The 13,930-nt window shown below is 39.1% G+C and overlaps 1 protein-coding gene across 1 annotated transcript; it reads left to right on the top strand.

Annotated features, from left to right (window-relative positions):
- Nucleotides 1-1,383: 1,383 nt before the first annotated feature.
- Nucleotides 1,384-12,252, top strand: LOC132112968 (calpain-2 catalytic subunit-like). The gene is made up of 13 exons (XM_059520740.1): nt 1,384-1,621; nt 1,787-1,859; nt 2,090-2,208; nt 2,326-2,459; nt 2,582-2,756; nt 2,944-3,018; nt 7,385-7,470; nt 7,630-7,704; nt 7,819-7,979; nt 8,160-8,326; nt 11,685-11,696; nt 11,808-12,016; nt 12,108-12,252. The coding sequence occupies exons 1-13, from the start codon at nt 1,391-1,393 to the stop codon at nt 12,130-12,132; spliced, it is 1,542 nt and encodes a 513-aa protein (XP_059376723.1). The 5' UTR covers nt 1,384-1,390; the 3' UTR covers nt 12,133-12,252.
- The last annotated feature ends 1,678 nt before the right edge of the window (nt 12,253-13,930 follow it).

Genomic DNA, 13,930 nt, shown 5'->3' with positions numbered 1-13,930 from the left:
GTCACGTTCCATAACTTTTTCTGGAGACTGGCCGGCTATGCTATTATCTTATTACAAACCGGCTTGGCGATGCCTCTAAAATGGCTGCCGTTATCCACAATGCACCATTCCATGACGTCTATGCCCAAGCTCTATAGGGGTGTTGCATCAGAGAGGGAAACACAAGGGTTTGCAAAAGTGATGCTTGGCCAGCAGTTTGGCTGCAATGCATCTTGGCATAGGCATAACCAATTAAAAATTCAGAGATGACTAGAGATCTCTAAAGCCCAACCCTACACCTAACCCTATTTCTAACCATATTGAACTTGTTGATCAGTAAAGGTGTCCTTGGAGGTCCTGGAAGGGAGCCAATGTTTTGAGCTTGGGAACAGTATAAGCAAGACATTTTTTTGTATTCAGTGTGTCAGCCTGTCCGAGAACACCACATTCAATATCAATAATAGGCATATTAAATACTTAGTAACATTTGTAATGCAGTTCGTAAGTCTGGAAGAAGGAGATGGAAGCTGGCGAACATTTAAATAAAACTTTAATAATAAAATAAACACAAAACTCGCAGATGACTGCCGTGCACAAACAAAACCAAAATACAAAATAAAACCCAGGCCTGGTCCTCTCTCATCGTTCACTGTCGTTTCTCCATCCTTTATCCTTCCGAAGCTCCTCCGAGACCGGTGAGTGGTGGGGGTGTCGCTCTTCTTCAATTATTCCAACTGCCTCGCTCCGTTCCTTTGATTCTTGGCCTGCCCCACTCATCACAACATTTTATTTTGATAGTCCACTTTAGACATTCTACTAACAGTAAGGAACCTTGCAACTAAATGTCAACTAGGAGTCAGAGTATTAGTAGTCTGTCTACTTAATATCTTCTAACACTTTATTTTGATAGGTCCACAACATACAACATACTGAAGAAATTTTGCAAGTATATGCTTATTCTACTTATCCTAAACCCAACCTAACAGTCTACTCTGAGAGATAATAGACATTAAGTTACAAACTAATGATAATTATTTGACATGTACGTATATTAGAATACTCACTAAAATGGAGAGATCAGAAAAATAAAGTGTACTTTCTCTCCCAGTCCCAGTAACTTCCTTAATTTATTTTGTAATTTTGTCTGGCTAAACTACATAATGGTGGGTGGATTAAGTGTAATTTGCCTTTGCTAAAAATATGGCTTATTTGCATTTCTTAGAAATAGATACTCCCTTTGTTTACCCCAGTATTTCCATACTCAAAATGAATTGGTCAAATTAAACTTTTAAAAGTACTTTTTACAAAGGGTACATTGACTGCAGCCTTGTGCACTTCTGTTACACAAGCGTAATGCTAAAAATGTGTTTGTATTTATTTTTCATTCAGGCAAAAGGATTCTGAGTGAAAAATGCCTCCCCATGATAGGTGCCAACACAACACAAATGAAGATGATGTGAATTCTCCTACAAGTCCTTTGAACTTCCTAGATCAGAAATTCCAGGAGCTGCACCAGAACTGCCTCACTGAAAACACACTCTACAATGATGAGTTGTTTCCTCCAGACAACAGCTCCATTGGCTTGTTTGATGAAGTGCCATCTGAGGTGGACATGTCTCAAGTTGTGTGGAAGCGGCCATCCGTATGTAATGATTACAGAATTCTATGTATAGAAATATTTTAACGTTCTATCATAAAGTTATCTATTCATGCCTGGAATTATGAATTACAAATCTCTTCATTGTATGAGTGGCTACATGTCCATGTTTTGATACTGAAGGAATTGCACTAAATTTTCTCTTATCAGGAATTGGTGTCACACCCTAATTTAATTTTAGATGGTGTGTCCAGGTTTGACTATGCACAGGGAAGTGTATTAGGTAAGTTTGAGTGTATTCTGGTATCATACTGTAGATGCTATGTCAACTATACAATGTTTGATGGACCAATTTTTGTTCTAAACCCAGGTATCAACCCATGTCTATTCCTTATTTAAATTGCATTAAGCACAATATGATGTGGAGCTAGTAATAATATACACCATTACTTTTGAAACATTTTGTACACATTTCGAATGTGACTTCAGATATGTACATTTTTATTTATTTAGGAAACTGTTGGTTCTTGGCTGCAATTGGGGCTCTAACTTTTGAGAAGGATATCATAAAACAGGTCATGCCAACTGAACAGTCGTTCACCAAGGATTATGCCGGGATATTTCATTTTAGGGTGACTAAATTTAGAGTGATAATAGCTGATGGATATTTCAACATTTATACACTGTCTCACATTATAATTTCTTGAGTACAAGAAAGTAATATTTTCCATGTTTGTAATTTATCACAGTTCTGGCGATTTGGGAAATGGATTGATGTTGTAATTGATGACCAACTTCCTACTATTGATGATGAACTACTTTTTGTGCACTCAAAAACGTCTAATGAGTTTTGGCCTGCCTTACTGGAGAAAGCTTATGCAAAGTAGGTGCCATTATCTTGGAAAAAAGAAAGTGTCCTGTTCATTATGTGTCAGTTGAATAGCTAAAATTATAATTGACTTACAAATATGCTGAGGAGTGAATTCAAATAAACTGTCTTTACAGAGTGTGTGGGTCCTATGCAGACTTGCATGCTGGTTTCATATCTGAGGCCCTGATGGACTTTACTGGTGGGACGCATATGTATTATACACTGAATATGGCTCCTGCTGATTTGTGGAAAATTATGGAATGTGCATTCAAGTCCAAAACGCTTATGGAGTGTGGCTCTTATGCAGTGGTAAGAAAAAATCCACAAAGTATCATATATTTGTTAGATCTTTCCAAGAACTGAATATCTTGATTGAATATAAATAATCCTTATTGTTTAGTTTAATATTCTTTCATTCATTTTATACATTTGAAGATGACCTGCTATGTGCTTTTATTAAATATTTACATTTGTTGTTTTTTCTATGTATCATCAGACAAATCCTGAAGCTATTGAATTACTTAATGGCATAGTTGCAGCACATGCTTACACAGTGACAGGGGTTTTTGAGGTAAGACCAAACAAGCATCTGGCCTTTTAGGTCAGACCTATATTCTAACTTTTGTAAATAGTATACCTAGCATTGAGGAAACTTGTTTCCTTAACTTGGATGTATAGTTAGTACCCTGGTCAGTCATCTCTTTAGGCAATCCTACTCGAGAAAACAGTTTAACCAGTGCATTTACAACCTGCCTTGCCTTGATGTTTCTAAGAGAAAAAACTTCTGGATAATTAGTAGCGTAATCACCAACAACCAAAATTACAAACCTATTACCTGTTCTGCTCCTTTCTAAAGGGCCTACAATGTCCATTGGAATACGGGAAAACGATATGTCAATAATAGGCAAGTTTACCAGAGGTGTTCTGTCACTCTTTTTAGCTGGTATAACCAGCTGACATTCTGGGCATGATTTACAAAAATCAATAATGTCAGTATAGAGCTTGGGCCAATAAAACCTAGTAGTAATTCTAGACAGTGTTTTCTGCTGGCCTAAATGTCCTGCCCACGCTACTGACTGACCCAATTGTAACACCTTTATGAATTAATACTGACGCAGTATTGTTAATCTTAGCTTTTTCAAACAGCAGTTTAAGAGTTTCATCCTGTCTTTTCAACTGTCCAATATCATGAGGAATTTGCTCAAGATCATCTTTGTTGGGTTTTGGCATGTTTTCAATTATTTCAGTACAAACAACTTTAGCGTGACGTTTCTCTCTCTTAGATTTTCTGTCTTTTGGAACTACATTAAAAGGTAAATCTTGCAACAGCTGTTTACTGACCTCATCCCGATTAGCCTGTGCTCTTGTTACACAATCTCAGTTTTGGGATACTCTTTTTCATCGCCATGAATACAGCAGACCCTCAACTTGTCATGGTTCAGCCTATTTAACCTTCCCACACATTCTGGTCTCACTAATGTCTAACTTGAACAGACCAGAGTGGCTGCATGAATGACATATAATTACAGACCTTCTGTTGTACTGACCAACTCCTCCTGCCTGCTTACTGTTACTCAAAGTAGAACTAGTTTGTATCGTACGATTAAACACATCAACCTTTTTCTGACTAATGCCCCTATCCTCCCCAGACTTACCGGTTGAGCTGTGATAAAAGTCTCACCATCGCCTCGGCTGATTTAGAGATCGCCTCGCTGCCATGAATGTTTCTGCCATTTCTACTGCTTGCTTACATGAAGTAGGGCCATTCTGCTTCACCCACGTTCATACTTCTGGATTCAGCTCTTTGAGGAACTGTTCCAGCACTATCGGATTACCAATCTCTTGCTTGGTTCGTCCCGAAGGGACCATACACTTTTCATACCGTTCTTTCAATCTTACATACAATTCCTGCGGAGTTTCATTATCTCTTAAACTGCATGCTCTGAAACGTTGTCGGAAGGTTTCTGGGTTAATTTCAAACTTGTCAAGTATAACTTGCTTAACACAATCATAGTTCAGTGAATCATCAGGTGCCATGGCCACATAATCTGCTCTTGCCTTGCCAGTTTGCAATGGTAACAGATGTAACACCCAGTCTTGTCTTGGCCATTTGCACGCTTGAATATTAAATTCGAAAGATGTTACATAATGTGCAATGTGCTCATCACTTGACCATGGTCACATTCTCGGGCTGTCATCTGGGATGAACAGTTGAAGCAGAACTCACTCCTGTAGTCGCTGATGTATCACTCACCCCTGCCACACCTTCTGCCCGTTGTTCATGTCTTTCTCGATAAACTTCAGACTGTAGTTGTACGAATTGATGCTGAAGCATTCGGTATTTATGCACGTGACGCTGCGCTTCCTTTTCCAGCCATTCCTCTCTTTGCCGTTGACCATGTAGAAAAGTTTGAAGCATTGTAGCATTCGTGCATTCTGAAACCTTTTGATGACTGAGTTGACAGCATCACCGAACAGGCCAGAAGGCTGAAGCAGGGCATCCATAAGGCAGACCCTTTCTTTCTCCTTTATCTTAGACAGGGTCAGCCATAAATGTCTCTCCACGGTCACCATGGCTGCCATAGACTGCCCAATCACTCAGGTGGTCTCCTTGGTGGTGCGATCCATCTCAACTCTGACACATTGTCGGACTTGATCTCCTCTCCCTCATCTAACTCTTTTAGCAGGTCGGCTTGGTACACCTGTAACATCATCATGATATACAGACACGCAGAAGCTTGACTTGCTGCCACATACCCTTTGCCCACCAAAACCGAAGTTGTTCTGAGTGGCTTGGAGGACAATGCCGGAGCGTTCAGAGATGATGCAGCCCCAGGGGACAGATAGCTAGCAAGCATCTGTTCCAACCGTGCCATCGCTCTATAGCCACGCTCTCCCATCCCCACCACGTTGCCATAATAATCTGATGAAGGGATGTAGAGGCGGGCTGAAAATGGACATTTCCACGATCTGACTATCTCTTCGTGCAGATTGGGAAAGAAGGGAAGGCCCCAGCATGGAAGTGGTTGCCTCCTCCACTGAAAGCGTTTGTCGAGCTTACTCTTCTGCGATTCAAATGTTTTTTTAGCAGGCCAATCGATATTGAGCTTGGCCAAAGCATGAGTAGCCACATCTAAGAGCTCCTCATATTGTGGTGAGTGGGGTGGCAAATCCCCGCCGATAGTTTCCACATCAGCCTCCTCAGAGGAAGAGAGGCGGAGTGTCGATCCCTCTCCCTGGGGGAAAGAAACCACAGACCATGTTTCCGAACGCAATGATATGGGGCGCCGGATCTGGCCGATGTGGAAAGAGATAGGGACTCGCCCATCTCTATTCCCTCTGCCTGATCCACCTGCGAACCCCACGAGTGCAGCTGCTGCCCTGCCTCATATATATATATAGGTAAGCTAAAGGTGAGCTAAAAATCACACACATCTGGAGGCAGCAATGAGATTTGATAGTCTGGGCAAAGATTTATATATACAAGTCGTGGCCAAAAGTTTTGAGAATTACATAAATATTAGTTTTCAAAATGTTTGCTGCTAAACTGCTTTTAGATCTTTGTTTCAGTTGTTTCTGTGATGTACTGAAATATAATTACAAGCACTTCATACGTTTCAAAGGCTTTTATCGACAATTACATGACATTTATGCAAAGAGTCAGTATTTGCAGTGTTGGCCCTTCTTTTTCAGGACCTCTGCAATTCGACTGGGCATGCTCTCAATCAACTTCTGGGCCAAATCCTGACTGATAGCAACCCATTCTTTCATAATCACTTCTTGGAGTTTGTCAGAATTAGTGGGTTTTTGTTTGTCCACCAGCCTCTTGGGGATTGACCACAAGTTCTCAATGGGATTAAGATCTGGAGAGTTTCCAGGCCATGGACCCAAAATTTCAACATTCTGGTCCCCGAGCCACTTAGTTATCACTTTTGCCTTATGGCACGGTGCTCCATGGTGCTGGAAAATCCATTGTTCTTCAACAAACTGTTGTTGGATTGTTGGAAGAAGTTGCTGTTGGAGGGTGTTTTGGTACCATTCTTTATTCATGGCTGTGTTTTTGGGCAGAATTGTGAGTGAGCCCACTCCCTTGGATGAGAAGCAACCCCACACATGAATGGTGTTAGGATGCTTTACTGTTGGCATGAAACAGGACTGATGGTAGCACTCACCTTTTCTTCTCCGGACAAGCCTTTTTCCAGATGCCCCAAACAATCGGAAAGGGGCTTCATCGGAGAATATGACTTTGCCCCAGTCCTCAGCAGTCCATTCACTATACTTTCTGCAGAAGATCAATCTGTCCCTGATGGTTTTTTTTTTTTCTTTTTTTTTTTTTCTTCGCCTCACTGTGCGTGCAGATGCGCTCACACCTGCCTGCTGCCATTCCTGAGCAAGCTCTGCACAGGTGGCACTCCGATCCCGCAGCTGAATCCTCTTTAGGAGACGATCCTGGCGCTTGCTGGACTTTCTTGGACGCCCTGAAGCCCATCTTGTGTGATGCTTTTTGCCTTCTTGCCTCATGTCGATTGTTAAATGCTGCACTCGGATCTTCCATAGAGTCCAAGTGTTTTCTGGCACATTTTTACAAATCTACATATTCTACAAATCTTAGAACTATTTTATAGTGATTCGTATCATGTGTTCTGCATCACAGGGGCAGTGCATACATTTTGTGAATGTGTGAAATTCTACACATAGCTATCAGTATTTATAGTGTACAAAAGCAGGTTTGTTAGAAAGCCAGACTAAAAAACAAATTAGAGTAGAGATAAATTGCAAAGAAAAATATTTTGTGGTTGCTTGGTTTGAGGTTGTGGATTTTATGGGTAGACGCACATTTTTGCTTTTTTTGAGTTTTTCTTTTTTAATCAATTTAACACTCTTTTACTTTTAATAATTATCTTAAACTGACATTGATTTCTGGCTTTGTAAAACAGGTGATGAGTGACGAAAATCCAGTCCAGCTGGTAAGATTGTTAAACCCATGGGGCGAAGAAGAGTGGCGAGGAGACTGGAGTGATGGGTAATGATTACAGTAACAGCTTAATTTAAACAGACACAAACTCAGCTGAAAATCATACATTGCTTGAACACATCATGCCATATCACTTTACATGCTTAAGGTTCTTTTCTGTGTATTTGCTACACAATAGCACCCATGGTTTGTTTATAAATTTTACAGATCACCCTTATGGGACACAGTTTGTGAGGAGGTCCGCAAAAATTGCCATGAAGTTTTAAATAACGGGGAGTTCTGGTGAGCATGACCATGTTATGTACACCCACTCTCTCACATCTGAAGTGAGAAATGACTACCTCATATACAAAGTATAAAAATTGCATTTTACTTCGAAACATATTTTAACTGCAGGATGTCAATGGAAGACTTTACCTACATTTTTGCAAACATAGACATCTGTTGTCTCTGTCCTGATTTCCTGGATGGCTCTACTGAATGTCACTGGACCTCAAAAAGACATTTTGGCAGGTGGAATGATGGGATTTCAGCAGGTGGTGACATAATTAAGACAGGTATTATTACTGTATGAATATGTATATATTTGCACATAAAGCCCTATCAATCAGTTCCAGCATAGCGAAATGATAATAAAACCTTAAATTATAATGACAGGGCGTGTAAAAGTAAGACAGAACTTGAAACAAATGCATAGAAAATGAAAATTATGTACAAATCTTCTTTTAATGCTATAGAGACTTTCTGGACAAACCCTCAGTTTTGGGTGAAAATTGATGAGCTTAATGAGGAATGCGCTCGTGGCCAGCGTCCTGAAAATATACTGGTGTCCCTCATTCAGAACCATGAGAAGAGAAACAGAAATAGTCAAGAAAATTTTAAAATTGGCTTCTATGTTTTTGAGGTCAGTATTGTGTATACTTATTTTCAAGAAACATCTAAAGACTCATCTTTTTCGCCAGCACTTAACCAACTAATACAAGCACTTTTCTTTCTTTTCTTGTCTTCCATAAAAAAAATAAAACATAAATATAGAAAAAACACTGGCTATGCGTTCTGTACTAGACTAACTGAGACTTGTCATGGCACTTGTATACTTTTGTTGTTCTCTTGTTGATCTGATTGCTTCTACTGTTCTCATTTGTAAGTCGCTTTGGATAAAAGCGTCTGCTAAATGATTAAATGTAAATGTATACTATGCTTGTTTAAATATGGCAAATAATATATTGTTTTTAGGTATGTCTGAATCTGAATTCTTAAAAAAACTGAAGGGGCTTTCATTTACATTTATAACACATTTATGCACTTAGTAGATGCTTTTTATCCAAAGTGACTTCCATTTTGACAATTGAGAAATGTGAGCAATTAATCACATAGTCAACAATATTTGTAGAGTACAATGCCAGGTTTTTTAGAAATCCAAACTAAGAAACAAGCAGAGGTGAAATGCAAATAAAAAGAGGAATGTGTGTGTGCCATGGTTGTGGAATGGTTACATTCTAATAGAAGAAGTGTGCCTTCAAGGGTTAGTTCACCCCAAAATTAAAATTAGCTTGTATTTTACTCACCCTCGAAGCATCCTATGTGTAAATGACTTTCTTCTTTCAGATGAATACATTTGGTTTTATTACAAATATGTGCACTTTGTTTGACTACTTGTGGACTGTTCAACTGCAACACCTGCTTACTGCAATGATAAAGCTTGGAATAGGCTTGGAATAGCCAGGACAATTTTTATATAACCCCGAATGAATTCGTCTGAAAGAAGAAAGTCATATACACCTATGATGCTTAGAGGGTAAGTAAAGCACAGTCTAATTTTCATTTTTGGGTCAAATAACCCTTTCAGCTGCTTTCTGAAAGTCGTGACCGTCTCAGCATTTTTAGCAGACATGGGGACTTGTGACTTGGTGACTTGGACTCGAGTCGACTCGAGTCGCTATTTTTATGACTTGTGACTTGACTTGACAAAAAATAAAATACTTGAGACTTGACTCGGACTTGGAAGTTAAAGACTCGGGACTTGACTTGACTTGAGACAGGATGACTTGAATGACTTGAGTGTTAATCACATTAAGTTTTCAGTTTGAATATAAAATATATAAATTATTTAAAAAAAATAAAATTGATTACTCAGCTGGAGCGCAGGCTGAGAATCGCGTTGTCATGTCATGACATCATCAGTCATGCCCTCTCTACCTTACGCAGACCACGCCCACTTAGATCAGATATCACATTAACATCTCAGCTTGAGGGGTACTGAGGGTCATCGCTTTTCTCGTCAATAATTCGCGCCTAAAAACGCGTGGAAATCGCTAGTCGCGCCGCTTTCTCATTGTTTCCAAAGCGCTCGGGCAGTTGCGCCCCTGAGGCGTCGAGCGCGTCGCGACCGCGTTGCTTCCATTATGAGCGCGTATACCGGTGGCGCATACATGGTGGGATAGGCCACATCGTGCTCGGCTTGCAGACAAGACTCTCGAATCTTATATTTTGCAAGTGCAATACCTTGTAATAGAGGTAATGACTTACGGATGTACTCTGAGAGAGAGATTGTGTGTGTGTGTGTGCAAGAGAGAGAGAGAGAGAGAGAGAGTGAGAGAGAAACACACTTGTGCTTCACCTGATGAAGGAAACCCAAACTGAGTCTGACTCCAATCACAACCCCAACATTCAGAAACTAATTGACAAAAATCTGAAGTATAATTATGATGAAAAATGAAAAAAATGAATTTGAGCTCCAAACCAAACTCCAGTGTTATTCGGCCCTAAACAGAACCACAAAACTGGCAAATTACTTATCTCTTAAGCAATTAAAAGAAAGACAAATCCTTTCAAAATATCGACTCAGTGATCATGATTTGGAAATAGAGATTGGTAGACGTAAAAGATCCTGGCTACCGAGAGAAGAGAGGCAAACACTGAGCTGAATCAAACAGAGGATGAGAAACACTTCCTTCTGGTCTGTCCCAAATACAGCACTACAAGAGAAACATTCTTCCCACAGTTTGAAGCTTTGAATCCTTCATTCTTGTCTCTAAATGACTCGGAGAAACTACTCTATATACTTGGAGAGAATGAGACGGCAGTCACAATATCTACTAAATATTTATACACCATACACACCATACGAAAGGGATAATTTATTGTATTCAACTGTTTTATTTTATATTCTTAATTCTATATAATTACTATTATTAATATTAGAAATATTATCTGCTGCTGCTATTTTTATTGTATTTTATTGTAATCATATTTTATTCTGTATCTAAATGCTAAATTTGGCAATACTGTAACTCAAATGTCATGCCAATAAAGCAACTTGAACTTGAGAGAGAGAGAGAGAGAGAGGAGAAATGTAAGAAAGTTTAATGTTGTAAACTGTGTTTGAGGGGAAGTCGTGGCCTAATGGTTAGAGAGTCGGACTTGCAATCGAAGGGTTGTGAGTTCGAGTCTCGGGCCGGCAGGAATTGTGGGTGGGGGGAGTGCATGTACAGTTCTCTCTCCACCTTCAATACCACGACTTAGGTGCCCTCGAGCAAGGCATCGAACCCCCAACTGCTCCCTGGGCGCCAAAGCATATGACTGCCCACTGCTCCGGGTGTGTGTTCACAGTGTGTGTGTTCACTGCTCTGTGTGTGTGCACCTCGGATGGGTTAAATGCAGAGCACGAATTCTGAGTATGGGTCACCATACCTGGCCGAATGTCATGTCATGTCACGTCACGTCACATCGTTAGAGAGAGAGGTGTTCAGAGAGGAGTCTGTTGGATGTTTAGCTGTTATTTGTTTTATGGACTCAATGCTGAAAATGTAAAAAATTTCAAACACTGTTGGCAGAAGTGAAAAATAAATAATTTTATGAAGTTACAATTTTGTTTGATTCCATGATGTATTTTATGAACATGAGTATTTACAATGCAAATCCAAATTATTTTAATTTACTGTTACTTATATCTTGTCTTTTAACTTTATTAAGATCAGATTCTGCAGGTAAAATTACAATAATAAGGTGACTTGACTTGGACTTGACTTGACTTACTACAGGACTTGACTTGACTTGACTTGACATAACTTGTGACTTGACTTGACTTGCCCAAGAAAAAAATACTTGGGACTTACTTGAGACTTGAAGGTTAAGACTTGAGACTTACTTGAGACTTGCACATGTGTGACTTGGTCCCATCTCTGATTTTTAGTGACATGTTTTGTGCATCAACTGCAATATCCCTTAAATGATGTTATGCCTTTTTTCTCCTTTCACAGATACCACTTGAGGCAAGTGCAAATCAACCTAAATGTTACACTGTAATGGCCCTTTCAAGATTTTGTTTACATGCATCCATTAATTTAAATAAACTAAAGACATGTTTTATTATTCTCTTTTAGATGAGAAGTCAAAGTGGGAGGTTTTCATCTGAGTTTTTCATTGACAGAAAGCCTGTGGAGCAGACTGATGAATTAGAATACTTTAGAGAGGTGATGAAATTCTTCAGGCTGGAGCCGGGAGAGTATATTATTGTACCTTGCACAGAGAATCCTGGTGAAATTGCCTCCTTCATCTTGTCTGTTTTCTCAAAGAATGAGACACACTTGAAGTAAGTTGTGATGCAGTTTAAAGAATTGGTTGGGCTTTAGACATATATTTAGAGTAACCTGAAATTACAGAAGTTTTTCTCTTTCCAACAGACATATTCAAGAAACTCCTGAGTAGAATGGAGACATTTTTTGATTAGGGTGAGGTAAACATTTATTGTCTGCCGACTTTATTACTCGCTCTGAATAAACAAGCTGAAGTATATACTAATATACAATAATATACACAATGTGCACAGTGTCATTCACGCAAACACAAAACACCATTATGCTAAAACACAACATTTAAAAAAATGCAATAAACATTCATTAAACAACAGATTGTTGTTTACATAAAACCCTAATGTACATTACTGCTAAAAAAAAACAACTAAGAAACATAGGTCTAGGGATATCAATTTACAGTTTTTGATTGTAAATATTAAGTTGATTTGTTCTAAAAAAATACAATTAACAATATTTTACTGTTAAACTGAAAAATCTACATGAAATGTTTAGTTAAATGTGTAGTGTAATTTACTGTTAACCTATTCATATTTTTTTCCCATAGCATTTTTACAAGATTTTACACTTTACTCTCATATTTCACCGTGTACTGTATGTTTCCTGCAAAGCTTTGCTTATTGTTCTCTATCTTTTTCTTTATGAATAAGCTATTATTATTATTATTTGCATTTTTATCACTGGCACATGTCCTTGTATTGCATTTAGGTAGCACTGTAATACACTAATGAAAATGTATCCAGGAGATGATGCACAAGTGATAACTGAGGAGGCATTTAAAACAGTTGACGTCAAAGAAACAACTATACCCTGAAAAAGTTTAATTTAACACCCTGCTGCCCCAGCATGCAGACTCAAATACCTGGGTCAGTTTCATGCGAGTGTTCATGGGGGCTCCAGGAAGAGGGTTGGTAACCACTGATCAAGGGAAATATGTTCCCAAAATAGCAGAGATGGGACCAAGTCACACATGTGCAAGTCTCAAGTAAGTCTCAAGTCTTAACCTTCAAGTCTCAAGTAAGTCCCAAGTATTTTTTTCTTGGGCAAGTCAAGTCAAGTCACAAGTTATGTTATGTTATGTCAAGTCAAGTCAAGTCCTGTAGTAAGTCAAGTCAAGTCCAAGTCAAGTCACCTTATTATTGTAATTTTACCTGCAGAATCTGATCTTAATAAAGTTAAAAGACAAGATATAAGTAACAGTAAATTAAAATAATTTGGATTTGCATTGTAAATACTCATGTTCAGTAAAATACATCATGGAATCAAACAAAATTGTAACTTCATAAAATTATTTATTTTTCACTTCTACCAACAGTGTTTGAAATTTTTTACATTTTCAACATTGAGTCCATAAAACAAATAACAGCTAAACATCCAACAGACTCCTCTCTGAACACCTCTCTCTCTAACGATGTGACGTGACGTGACATGACATGACATTCGGCCAGGTATGGTGACCCATACTCAGAATTCGTGCTCTGCATTTAACCCATCCGAGGTGCACACACACAGAGCAGTGAACACACACACTGTGAACACACACCCGGAGCAGTGGGCAGTCATATGCTTTGGCGCCCAGGGAGCAGTTGGGGGTTCGATGCCTTGCTCGAGGGCACCTAAGTCGTGGTATTGAAGGTGGAGAGAGAACTGTACATGCACTCCCCCCACCCACAATTCCTGCCGGCCCGAGACTCGAACTCACAACCCTTCGATTGCAAGTCCGACTCTCTAACCATTAGGCCACGACTTCCCCTCAAACACAGTTTACAACATTAAACTTTCTTACATTTCTCTTCTCTCTCTCTCTCTCTCTCTCTCTCTCTCTCTCTCTCTCTCTCTCTCTCAAGTTCAAGTTGCTTTATTGGCATGACATTTGAGTTACAGTATTGCCAAATTTAGCATTTAGATACAGA

Source organism: Carassius carassius, chromosome 32, assembly GCF_963082965.1.
Source record: "Carassius carassius chromosome 32, fCarCar2.1, whole genome shotgun sequence".
Lineage (NCBI taxonomy): Eukaryota > Metazoa > Chordata > Actinopteri > Cypriniformes > Cyprinidae > Carassius > Carassius carassius.
Note: the sequence above shows the minus strand (reverse complement) of the source record. Positions and strands in the feature narration are given on the sequence as shown.